General features: G+C 38.9%; 1 protein-coding gene across 4 annotated transcripts in view; it reads left to right on the forward strand.

Moving 5' to 3' along the window:
• LOC113533157 (receptor-type tyrosine-protein phosphatase S) overlaps positions 1–12,742 on the forward strand; it is a 128,281-nt gene that overhangs the window by 68,798 nt on the left and 46,741 nt on the right. For all 4 annotated transcript variants that reach the window (XM_053227342.1, XM_026925076.3, XM_026925080.3 and 1 more), the window contains exons 8-11: positions 7,300–7,569; positions 7,942–8,523; positions 9,540–9,676; positions 10,563–10,707. In XM_053227342.1, the coding sequence (XP_053083317.1) occupies positions 7,300–7,569; positions 7,942–8,523; positions 9,540–9,676; positions 10,563–10,707 (1,134 nt within the window). The remainder of the gene's footprint in view (positions 1–7,299; positions 7,570–7,941; positions 8,524–9,539; positions 9,677–10,562; positions 10,708–12,742) is intronic.

Genomic DNA, 12,742 nt, shown 5'->3' on the forward strand with positions numbered 1-12,742 from the left:
CTACAGTGAAGAGAACAGCTAGCTAAACTACAGTGTAGAGAACAGCTAGCTAAAGTACAGTGAAGAGAACAGATAGCTAAACTACAGTGTAGAGAGCAGCTAGCTAAACTACAGTGTAAAGTGTAGAGAACAACTAGTTAAACTACAGTGTATAGAACAGTTAGCTAAACTACAGTGTATAGAACAGCTAGCTAAACTACAGTGTAGAAAACAGCTAGCTAAAGTACAGTGTAGAAAACAGCTAGCTAAACTACAGTGTAGAGAACAGCTAGCTAAAGTACAGTGAAGAGAACAGCTAGCTAAACTACAGTGTAGAGAACAGCTAGCTAAAGTACAGTGAAGAGAACAGCTAGCTAAACTACAGTGTAGAGAACAGCTAGCTAAAGTACAGTGTAGAGAACAGCTAGCTAAAGTACAGTGAAGAGAGCAGCTAGCTAAACTACAGTGTAAAGTGTAGAGAAAAACTTGTTAAACTACAGTGAATAGAACAGTTAGCTAAACTACAGTGTAGAGAACAGCTAGTTAAACTACAATGCAGAGAACAGTTAGTTAAACTACAGTGTAGAGAACAGCTAGCTAAACTACAGTGTAGAGAACGGCTAGCTAAACTACAGTGTAGAGAACGGCTAGCTAAACTACAGTGTAGAGAACAGCTAGCTAAACTACAGACTCAAACTCAAACCCTCTGTAACTGGCTAAAGGAAATTATGAAGTGCATTAGTATATAATAATATGGTAATATAGTGTAGCTATTAGTTTGTACAGTAATTATGATGTTCTAGTGATCCTAGTTGTAGTGAATTGCTGGGAATAAGAAAATCACTCCAAGGCACAGGCAGGAGGAATTTATTTCATGATCCCTAGCTAGATTCTTCAGTTTTTCACGTTTATAATTGGATATGATATCTTTAAGCAAAGCAAACTCATTGATTTGTTTTTTCACAATGTTCGATTCAGTTTAATTACGTTAGTATGAATTATTATTAAGAACAAGCCATCCGAACAACCCTTTTCAGCACACTGGGTTGCAGTGTATGAGTGGCTGTTTTCTAACAGCTAAGGTGGTCGACAACCCCCATAATCTCACTCTGGCTAATCTGCCATGCTGATCTCCTCATGAGCCTCCTCGCGAGCCTCTAGGTGTGACAGCAGTGAGGAATCTTCAGAAACGTGTCATCACTGCTAGCGATTGCTTCTTAAAATGTTCTCACCTTGAGGATGCATTATGAAATCGGATTACTATGCATTCAGCAGGGATTAAGATATCAATAGGGATTAACCAGTGATCAAATACAATTATAACCTCTGATAAAGCCTAATTAGAATTTCCATATTTTCATCAGTCCTTTGTTAATTCTTCTGTCTTCTGTGAGATGACTTCATGACTTCACAGCTCCACAGTTGCAACATATTTATAATTTTGTGGAGCACGCTTGGACATGTTCATTGTTTGTTCGATTTTTTGGAAGGGAACAGGTTTTTAATTCTAGTTTCATGCAATTATTACAGTATTAAATATACCAGATCTCTGCTGAATTCTCAATTCTAACTGTTCAGAAAGTGTTGATTAATTTTGTAGAAAAGCACGGCTCAGACAGTAGTTCCAGTGGCAAGGCAAATCACAGTTTTATACTAATGAGGTTCTTATAATATTATCACAGGGACTAGTATGGCTAATCCTAATAAAAAATAAGTAATATGTAACAAGTGCGGTTGTGTGAACATTGATGTTGTGACGATGCATTTTTTTTAAACTTCAAAATAGAATAAAGGGAGGCTGGTGAAGGAATGACTTCTGTTTCTTCTACAGTTGCTGCTATGGTTCCTGATAACAGGATATTCCACAATATTAAATGAAATTATAAACGGATAAAAACTGCGAAGTATAGTTCGTTAATAAATAAGAAAAAATTGTAATAGTCCACTTTGCCTTGTGTGCCATCACACCACCCCATTGTTGATTATTTTCCTGTAACAGCACACCACATTGTGTTTTATTCCTTACTTAAGTCATTCCAGGTCTGTGATTTGAATCAAGCATTAAAGTGGCTTAGAGTGATATGCAAAAGGAGACACAGCCAACCCGCTGGGCTTGATAATCATTCTATGGGGAGCGTAAGGCGTTAAAAAAAAAAAAAAAAAAAAAAGATGTTACGCATGCTGTGTGTCTGTCGCCTTTGAGTCAGATGAAAGAGTGTTGTTAGCTCGCCGGTCTTTTTAAAGATTAGTTTCAGCTGCTTGGGCTAGATGTTGCCCTTCTTATACACATCCGGAATTTGCTGGAGATCCTGCTATTTCTCTGCCAATCATTACAATAATATGCACCTCATGTAATGCTGAGACAGTAATTGGTATGAATAGCTGAATATTATTAATATTGAAAGTAATATTATGAAATGCTGGTAGAAATGATGACATGGCAATGAACAGTGTTAAATAGGTTTTAAAAACCTATTCAAGGTTTTAAACATCAACTACAACAGGTAAAAATAAGAGAAAATATTACTATGCCTTTTTTTTGTATAACTGACTGAACATTGAATATGTGATGTTGTCAGACGATACTGTGATATACCACAGATATTAGCTGAAAAAGTGCAATTTTTTACTAAATTTTTACAAGCTTATCACTCCACCCCTACACTGATCTCAGATCATTGACGAGAAACCATCTTTGTGATGACGGCAGATATGACAGGCCAGAGATACAGAGCCATTTGAATGCGGCACAGACAGTCTCCTGCCGTCTCCTCCAGCTGTCTAGAAAATGGCCGCCCTTTGGCCTTAACCCCGTCTCTTGTTTGAAAGCTAGTGCTTTATTGCTGCACTTATGGGTGCTGTAAAATTATAAGCCAATAACCCGTTCTTGTTCTCAACATGGATCTTAATGAGAGCAAGGATGAGAAATCAGTTTTAATGCGTCTGATTTACAAGGCCAAATCGCATTCAGCTAAATAGTTCAAATAGCAGACAGCAGGGCTATTATCATACTTTAACAATAAAAAAAAATATTGATTCAGATGTTTTCCTAATCCAGAAGCGGATATTTGTCATGTCTAGACGGCTGGCTAGTCAAGCCCATGCTCTTTATTATAAACAGTTTAAAATGGCATTTTAATCAGATCTGCTAAATACTAGTTTTGGCTGTTTTTTTTTTTTTGTGTGTGTTTATACATCAGTGTGCTATGAAGATATGGTAATCATACCATTAGCCTATATTCAAAAACAGTTATTTGGAATGTTTTCTCTGTGTTTGCTGCATTTGTGAGACTGAATTGGAAAGAGTCTAGATTGAATGCTGCATGCTGTGAATGCTGCTTGCTTTTGGCGCAGTGCTGTGAGCTCTGTCTAAATATGCCTCTGCTGATGATTCATAGCTGTGCATGCACTCCAATTCTTTATGATCACCCATCTTTAATCAAGGCAATGACTGTTTTAGGCTTAACATTTGTTTTATGTCATAATTTGTTGTCCAATTCTGGGTATCCTCTGGCGCATGCAAAAAACTGAAGTGTATGAAAACTGAAATGTATTTATGATTGTGAGCGTTTGAATAATCTATGAACTGTAGCATTCATAATGACATGCGGTTCACCAAAATGACCGAAATGTTTCATAGTTGACGGCCACATGTACATTCACATTCCCACCAGTGTAGCTACTTCATGAGCGTCATCTGTAACTGACATTCCCTCTTTTTAAATCTCTAATCTCCATAAAGCTGGTGACCTGATTACCTAGCAGGATAGCCTAAGCTGAATAGCTTAACCTGAAGCTGATATATTTGTGTTCCTCACTAGTCTTACGGGCTTATATTCTCCCCAAGGCCAAAGCTGCCATTTAAAACATGATCCTGAGCAGTGAATCCCCCGTAAGCCATGAAATCAAATACGTGCTTTGCTCAGAGACCTGGCTCGACTCTCGCAAAACCTACTCCCAAGAAACAAGAACCTGGGCTTGAACTGCTTCATTAAATTTAATGATCCTTCTTTTGTAGGATGTGTACACGAAACACAGCAGTAGTGTGTTATGGCTCTAAGTGGCACTTCTTGAGATTTAACTGCTTTTTATGAAATATCTTTAGGCAAAATCTTGTCATGTAATTGCACTGGAACTATTATACTGGATGGTGGTGGAATTGCTAAATAAGGTCTTATTACTTAACAGATATAATTATAGACATTTTCTTGAATATGGTAATACACTACGCAGCCACTTTAATAAGAACACCAGTACACCTACATATTTATGCAATTATCCAATGAGCCATTAGTGTGGCAGCAGTGCAATGCATAAAATCATGTAGATGCAGGTCAAAATCTTCAGTTAACATTCAAAAACTGCTCATCTCCTGGGATTTTCACACACAGCAGTCTCTAGAGTTTACACAGAATGGTGCGAAAAACAAAAAAACCTTCTGAGAGTGGCATCACCACAGGCAGAAATGCTTTACTGATGAGAGAAATCAGAGGAGAATGGCCAGACTGGTTTGAGCTGACAGGAAATCTACAGTAACTCAAATAACCACTCTTTACACCCATGGTGAGCAGAAAAGCGTCTCAGAAAGCCCAAAAAGTTTGAACCTCGAGGTGGATGGGCTACAACAGCAGGAGACCATGTCAGGTTCCATTCCTGTCCGTCAAGATCAGAAATCTGAGGCTACAGTGGGCACAGGCTCACTAAAAGCATACAGCTGAAAATTGGAAAAAGATCAAGTGACATTTTTCCAATTTTCATGCTGAGATCACATTTTGCTCCTATCTGCTGTTTGATGTGAACATTAGCGGAAGCGCTTGACCTGTATCTGCATGATGGTATATACTGTGCTGCTGCCACATTATGAATGAGCAGCTCTACAGCCGTTCCTTTTAAAGTGACCGCTGAGCTTCGGAGAATATGTAAATAAATTTTAGTCTTAAATACAGTTCTCAGTTGTATGCCCTAGTTCTTGCTACATACTTCCTTCTTTTTTCTGTCAGGTTTTGTTGCTCCATACCTCCCCTCCTTTCTCACGAAGTCTATCCATGTTTGCTTTCTGTCCCCTGTCCTATGAGTTTGGATTACGGATCCTTTGATGCTCTAGATGCTTGATATGCTCCAAATAAATCTGATAGTTACCTGGATGTTTCATCAATTCACTAAGCAGTGTTGAATGCTTAGATCGTGTCTTGGCATTCCTTCTTCTTCATTACTCTTTCTCGTCTCTCTAGCTCACTCTCTCACTCTTTATCAGACGCACACACCTTTCACTCCTCTTCCCTATTTCTGAATATCCGTCTCCTTTCACTGCATTCCATCTCTCTTCCCTTGTGTGAGGAATTGGCACATAGTACATTACCATAACTTTCAGTTTTTTCTCTCCTTCTTTTGTTCTCTCTTCACTTATTTATTTAATCTGTTTATTTATTTATTTACTTATTCAGGCTGAGCTAGATCTGCCAGGAGAGAGTAGCAGCAGTTTTCCTTTTGAATAGTGTTGACAGCAGGAGCTTTGTTGCCTTGTGGTGCGTTTGCATCTACTGTCTAACACACACACAGAGCATGACAAGGTGTATTATACATAAACAGAGTGTTACTTTAAATATAAAGAACTTCGTAATGTAAAGGTCTCATTATTTTACTGCTGCTAATATAAACTAGAAGTAGGGCTGCAACTACTAGTCAACGAAACAAGCCACGTCATCGACGCTTTTATAATCATTGTTTAATTGACTAACAACAAAAAACATGATATAATATAAGAATGCAAGGGGCCAATATTTTTTGGATAGAACATAATACACTATAGAAGGCATTGGGGAAGCGAAGCACTGCTTCTGTCATTTCTGTGCACTGTATAGCACTGAACTTTTTAAAAAACAAAAGAAACTGCACTGAAATTTAACGTTTTAGATTATATCAAGCTAATAGATCAGCAGAAAAAAAGCAAAAAAGCAGGTAACGTCGTTTCATTCCAAATTCATCCACGTGAAATGTAACATGAAACCTTGAAAGTGTAACCGATGTGTGTCTGTTTTTTTTTGTTGTTGTTTTTTTGTCCTAGTGAAAATAGGCGGCTCTGTGCAGGGTTTTTTGTCTTTTTTTTTCTGCAGTTATTTTATTTTAACATTTTATTTTTCAGGGTAACATTCTAGTTGATAAAACAATAAGGACACAGCATCAATAGTTTCATATTAGGATAGATTTTTAAAAGGAAACCTCAGTATCAACTTCAGTATCAAAGTGAAATAGTTTAACCAGTTGACACTAAGTATAATGTTGTTTGGATGTGGCTTGATATTTTTGCAATGAAACATAGTAAAATATGTGCAGTGACTGTTAATATATAGGCTAGTTGTTAAATATGCCAAGTATGCTAACCTACACAAGTTGCCTAGAGTTTCTTTCCTCTCTAAAGCCCAAACATTCCCATTATTCCAGGCAGCCCACGTTGTCCTGCTCCCTCATGCAGTTCTTGCAAATCCATATCTGACATGCTCAATAAATGAGCGCAGCCCAAACTGAACTGCCCATGAGCTCAATAGCTGCACGTATCGATCCGAGCCATGTCTGATCTTGAAAGGGCCCTGTTGGATCGAGCCTGGCCCTGAAGCTGCACAAAAATCCCATTTAAATTTGTCATTGTGCGGCGAAGCCGTAGGGGAGCTGAGGACATTTCAGATCGGCTGCAAAAGCTGACGCCGAATAGGCTGCTCGGTGAAATTAAAGCTCACTGGAACGGGGTGACTGTTAAAAAGAAATATGCAGCATTATTATTCCCACTTGCTCCTGGCTGAGTTGCTAATGGCGGTGCAGTGTTATTCTAAAACGTCGCCTGGGTGAAAAAATTGGCAACGAGAAGGAAACCTCTAGTTTTAGCATTTTATGTTTGTGTTTTTGAGTTTTACATTTTTTCCCCTCTTACATTTCGTAGACGTAGCTCACGTAGTGTCTTATTAAACCCTGCAGTTATGATGTTAATGAATGCCCTATCACTACTACCTAAAATGGAAACACTCTGACCTGCATTTGTTTAGAATTTAGTTTGTGATAGTCAGTTTATTATACTGACTATGTGACCTTTCATTTGCCTTAAGAATCGGAACTCATAAGTATTGCGTATTTTTTACATTCCTATATCATGTCGTCTCATACCATACCTTTTATTTTTTGCAGTATGACCTTATAGATGTGCTTTTCCTGTCAATTCTGATGTCCAGCTCCTCCGTTCTATCTACCTGAATATATCTGTAAACCCCACATGTTCTTTTGCCATTATTGTTATCCCTGTCTCTTCTTCTGTCTTTTTCTCTGCTGCAGTTCGTCGAGTGCCGCCCCGTTTCACCATCCTGCCCTCGAGTCATGAGATCATGCCAGGAGGAAGTGTAAATATCACATGTGTAGCAGTGGGTTCCCCCATGCCCTACGTGAAATGGATGCTGAACTCTGAAGACCTGACGCCTGAAGACGAGATGCCGGTCGGCCGGAATGTTCTGGAGCTGAATAGCGTCCGTGAGTCAGCCAACTACACCTGCGTGGCCATGAGCAGCTTGGGGATTATAGAAGCTGTGGCTCAGGTCATCGTTAAATGTAAGCAAGATGTATTCGCAGACTGGTTTCTGTTGTTGTCAGGCAGTTCTGACAAGTCACGACTAGTACTTAAATTTTGATGGGAGTCTGGAAATCAAGAACTTTTCTTTTAATTAGTTAAACTGAAAGATACCATCTGTTATTTGGTGTTTTGATGACAGTTGTATATATTTACTCCACAGGTTTTCTGAGAAGTGGCAAATTTTACGTTGCATATTTACGTGTCTTCACATCTCTTTTTTATCACTATCTTTCCAATCTTTTAACGTTTTTTTTTCTGTCAATTTGTGTTTTAAGTCTGTGTTCTCATTCACCTTCAAACTGTACATCAATTCAGATCTCACAAACTCTTTGCTTATCATTCTGTCACAGCATTACCCAGAGCTCCCGGCACCCCCATCGTGACAGAGACAACGGCCACAAGCATCACCATCACCTGGGACTCTGGCAACCCAGACCCCGTGTCCTATTATATCATCCAATACCGGGCAAAATCACCCGACAGCAAGTTTGAGACGGTGGATGGCATCACAACGACGCGCTACAGCATCGGTGGCCTCTACCCCAACACTGAGTACGAAATCCGTGTCTCCGCATTCAACACCATCGGCCAGGGCCCACCTAGCAACAAGGTGGATGCTAGGACAGGGGAGCAGGCACCAGCCAGCCCGCCTCGGAACGTCCAGGCTCAAATCATCTCACCCAGCGCAGTAACAGTCAGGTGGGAGGAGCCTGAAGAACCCAATGGCCAGATAAAGGGCTATCGAGTTTACTACACCATGGACCCGTCCCAGCCAATGAGCAACTGGAAGATCCATAATGTTCAGGATAGTGTGATCACTACCATCCAGAGCCTGGCTCCATCTGAGACCTATACCATCCGTGTGTTGGCTTTTACCTCTGTTGGAGATGGCCCCTTCTCTGACTCAGTGCATATTAAAGTCCTGCCTGGGGGTGAGTACAATTCTTTAAGTCTACCTGACTTCTGAGGGGTTTGGGAATTCACTGTGGTTTACTGTTGATTTTTAAAAGTCTGCTTTTGGAAAAGTCTTAAAGGAAAAATGAGCAATGTGCGTATTAATATTTATAATTAACATGGAAATGGCAGCCAAGATTTATTTTGTTTATTTTTTTCATTGACATGGTGGTGTATTTTCACTTTGGTTTATTGGCTTTCTGCTTTACCCATAATGCCATTTGACTACTTGTTGACAACCACCAATTTATCATCGAAATAACAAAAATACAGCACCATCCAACAAATTAACACCAAAATTGCTAAGCACATCATAAATATTTCACTATAAGCATATTTAATGTGTTTTATGGTGGAGTTTTTCTTTAAAGAATGCCAGTTTAACGCTCATGCTCTATTCCCTAGTTAGCGAAAGATTGACCCAAATAATGTCTTTTGCATTTTTAGATAGAAAATGAACAGATTTATTCTAAGATGACTATTATCGCTTTGGGGGATTTACTAAATGGTTTCAAGTTGAAAGTTAGAAAGGGAAGATCCACTAAATCTCCAAAGAACCCTTGAGTAATGCTGTTCCTTTATCTTTATTATTAGTGACATAAACTGGATTTGTGGACACATAAAACCCACTGTGTGGGAATTCTTTTGATGGCAGGTATGTGTCTGTGAGTGAGAATAGATGGAGATGGAGGGAAAGTCACAGGGACTAGCATTACTTTTTTCTGTCATATTTTTAAAAATCTGTCATTTTGAACACATTTAATTAAACTTCTACTCAAATGAAATGCGATTTTTAAACTTGATTTTTTTTTTATGCTCATTAGAGAAATGAAGCCAAGCCACGCACAATTTTTTATCTTGGAAAACCTTTTAACGTTGTTGCACGTATGCCACTTTTTAATGTTCCACTGGAGCTCATCAAAAGTGGTTTTGTAATTCAATCATTTTTTATGTCATATTAATTTACATCATTTATTTATAAACTCTGTTTTAGTCCCAGGCCAGCCAGGGAAGTTCCGAGTGGGCAAAGTGAGAGATACGAGCATCGAGCTGATGTGGGATCCGCCGTTCTCTAAAGAGCCCATCAAGAGCTACGAGCTCATTTACAGAGCTGCCAAACATGGCACGCAGGTGAGACATCTGATTATTGCAATTATTATGGATGGGGGGATATGGGCTCTGCAGAAGTTTCCAAAGCTAGCTGAAGGCAGGTTGCTTAATTGTATCTATATATCCTTGTCAGTGTGACACTTTGTAATATCAATTAATGCAAAAAAATAAAAAATTTTGTTGTTTCCAAAACTCTTGACATCTAAAAGTTTTAATGTTTATTCCTATTGTCAGAAATGTATGCCTAGAATAAGAACTTATTCCAATTCTTGTAACATTTTATAAATATTGATTAACTAACAACACCGTTGAATTCTGAAGTCTGATTGGTCAGAAGGTTTCAATTAATGCTGCAATCTGTTGTACTTGGAACTCGGAAAATTCCAACCTCCAACAGGGAAAAGTGCAATGGAGTGGTCATTCAACTCGGAATTCCAAGGTGGGAACTTGGGCAACATCCACCTTGCCTGAGTTCTCAGACAAACACACCTGAAAATATGACGACAATATGACGGTGCACAGTTACACATTTGCATCTTGTACTACTTTTACTAAAACTTGATTTTAATAGAAGTAGTAAAAACCACTTATTGCTGTGGTATAAGAGGAGTAAAACACTTCGGGATGTGCTGTTACAGGAAAATAATCACCTTTGGGATGGTAACAGTAACTCCTCTTTGGACTGCATCACACCACCCAAACACTGATTATTTTCCTAACAGCACACCCTGTTTTATTCCTTATGTCTCATATGAATTTTCCATGTTAACATATGCATTACTTAATGTTAGGTAATGTTAATCAACATTTAATATTGTCCCCTTATTTTTGCTTTTCTCTGTTTTATCTTCTATTACCCGTCTCTCTCTGAATCCTAATTAATAAGCCAGTTATTTTGTACCAACAGGAGAAGAAGGGCTTTGAGCCCAGGTCCTCGTATGTTGTCGAGGGTCTGCGAGCAAACACAGAGTACACCTTCTCTCTGGCGGCCATTTCCAGCAAAGGCATCGGAGCCTTCACCAATGAGATCATCCAGCGCACTGCACAAGCCAGTATGTCCATGTCTCATCAGAACTTCTGTATTGTACTGCTCTAATCAACTGGAATGATTCCCATCCTTTAACATACTCATTTCTCCTTGTGTCCCATTTTGTTCTTTGTGATTTAAAATGGCTGATTTAGCTAGAAATGTTTCACTATGACCTCTGTTTCAGTATGGACAAGTTGTGCATGTGACCTCCAAAATGGCTATTTGATGATTTTTGCATATTGTTGACCTCAAAACCAGTTTAGTCATGAAGAGTACTTTGACAGAAGTGAGACATGGGGTAGTGGGTTGGTGAGGAATTTCTGGAGTGTGCTATGGATTTTTCCCATTCACCCCCATTTTGTCGCTCTGCTCAATCTGCATGAAATTGAAACATGGAGACACATGCATGCCTCACTCCTCCACCAAACTCCTGGCAGAATTAGCCTGTCTTCAAGATATCACATACCTGTCTGTCAACTATCTATCCATCCATCATCCATCATCCATCATTATTCATTCAGCAGCTTCTCCATTCATATGTGTCAACTTTTTTGCCATTTGAATGTTATGTAGCTTTGTTATGTACTGTGTGAATTCTTCTGGCATTTACCTGCCATACAAAAAGCCACAAACAGACTGGATGGGATTTGTGTTTGTTTACATTTTATATTTATTTTCGTCCCTAATCTCAATCTCCTACTATTCTTTAACCACTAGCTCTACATGGTTTACCAAATGACTTGAAATCATTAATCTTTTTTTTTCTATTTTGATGGTATGTGATCACATTTCAAACATAAACCAATATAAACCACCAAGATCATTTACTGAATGTAAGTAGAAAACAGCATCCGAAGAGCCAGTTAATGGTAAGTGAGAATCAGTCTGGCCTCTGATGGGAACTGAGACCTCGAGTGAAGAACTGCACTGGCATGGCACGACAGTACCACCACTCACGGTAAGCCTCCTTTTTTTATTTCCACTGGTGATGGATGGAAAGAACTAGGCATGTTCTCCAATACCAGGCTTTATTGTACAATGTTACAGACTTGGATGAAAGCAGATGAAGGCAGATTTTTAGTCATTGTTCAGACTCTGAAATGACCTTTTGTGCTTCATGTCCAAGCGCAACACAACACTGGCACACACGTGTTCTGGGATGACTACTGTAGAGTGCATAGTGACCAATGTATGTGACTTGATAAGCACTAGAATACTTTGATTGGCCTGCAAAATCAGTAGACCAAAAACACAAAAATAGGCATGAACTCTAGCTGATTTGTGCAGTCAGTGGAAGAGTGGGCTTAAATTGACAAGAACTATCTTCAAGGCCATATCCCGATCAAGTCAAAATGAAAGCAAGACTGAATCAAGATTGAGACCAAACACTATTAAAACCTTTTCAAGGCCAAGCCTTTACTTCAACTTAATTTGTGAATTTTGCCAGTGATTAGGCTATGTTTTGTAGAAAAAAAATACTAGAATATTTACCGAGGCTAGTGCCAAGACCAAGACAAGTCTGAGTAAGAATGCCAGTAAGTCAAAGAGTCAAAGTCCAAGTCAATAGAGAAAATAGTCTAAAGAACAGACTCAGAAGGGTTTTTCTTTATCTTCCAAATAGTAAATGGGAACTAATTGTAAGTAGGAGCTAGAGTTATGAGTGGGGAATTGAAACAAAGTTGGACCACCCATGGCAAAGGATTGATCTGGGGAATTATTTCAGTCAGTCATCTGGATTTGTCACTCTATTTGCATAGAATTGAGGAAATCTCAATTCAGATGTCACTTGTTGCTGACATCGAGGCTCTGTGCCACACATATGACATTGAAAATGAATGGTCACTTGACATTTGTTGCTTTCCAGGGTGAATGTTAAGTTAGATGTGCGTGTACTGCCATTTAGTCATATAGAAATATTTACTTATTTGCTTCCGTAGATATCAATGGATTTCAAGATCAGGTTGTTTGGTGATCTGTAATTTTCTGCAATCAATGTCTACAAAACCATGTTCCTAAAAAGCCAGACATGTGACAACACAGCAGCCACTCTCTGTTGC

Source organism: Pangasianodon hypophthalmus, chromosome 21 (genome assembly GCF_027358585.1).
Source record: "Pangasianodon hypophthalmus isolate fPanHyp1 chromosome 21, fPanHyp1.pri, whole genome shotgun sequence".
In the NCBI taxonomy this organism is placed as follows: Eukaryota; Metazoa; Chordata; class Actinopteri; order Siluriformes; family Pangasiidae; genus Pangasianodon; species Pangasianodon hypophthalmus.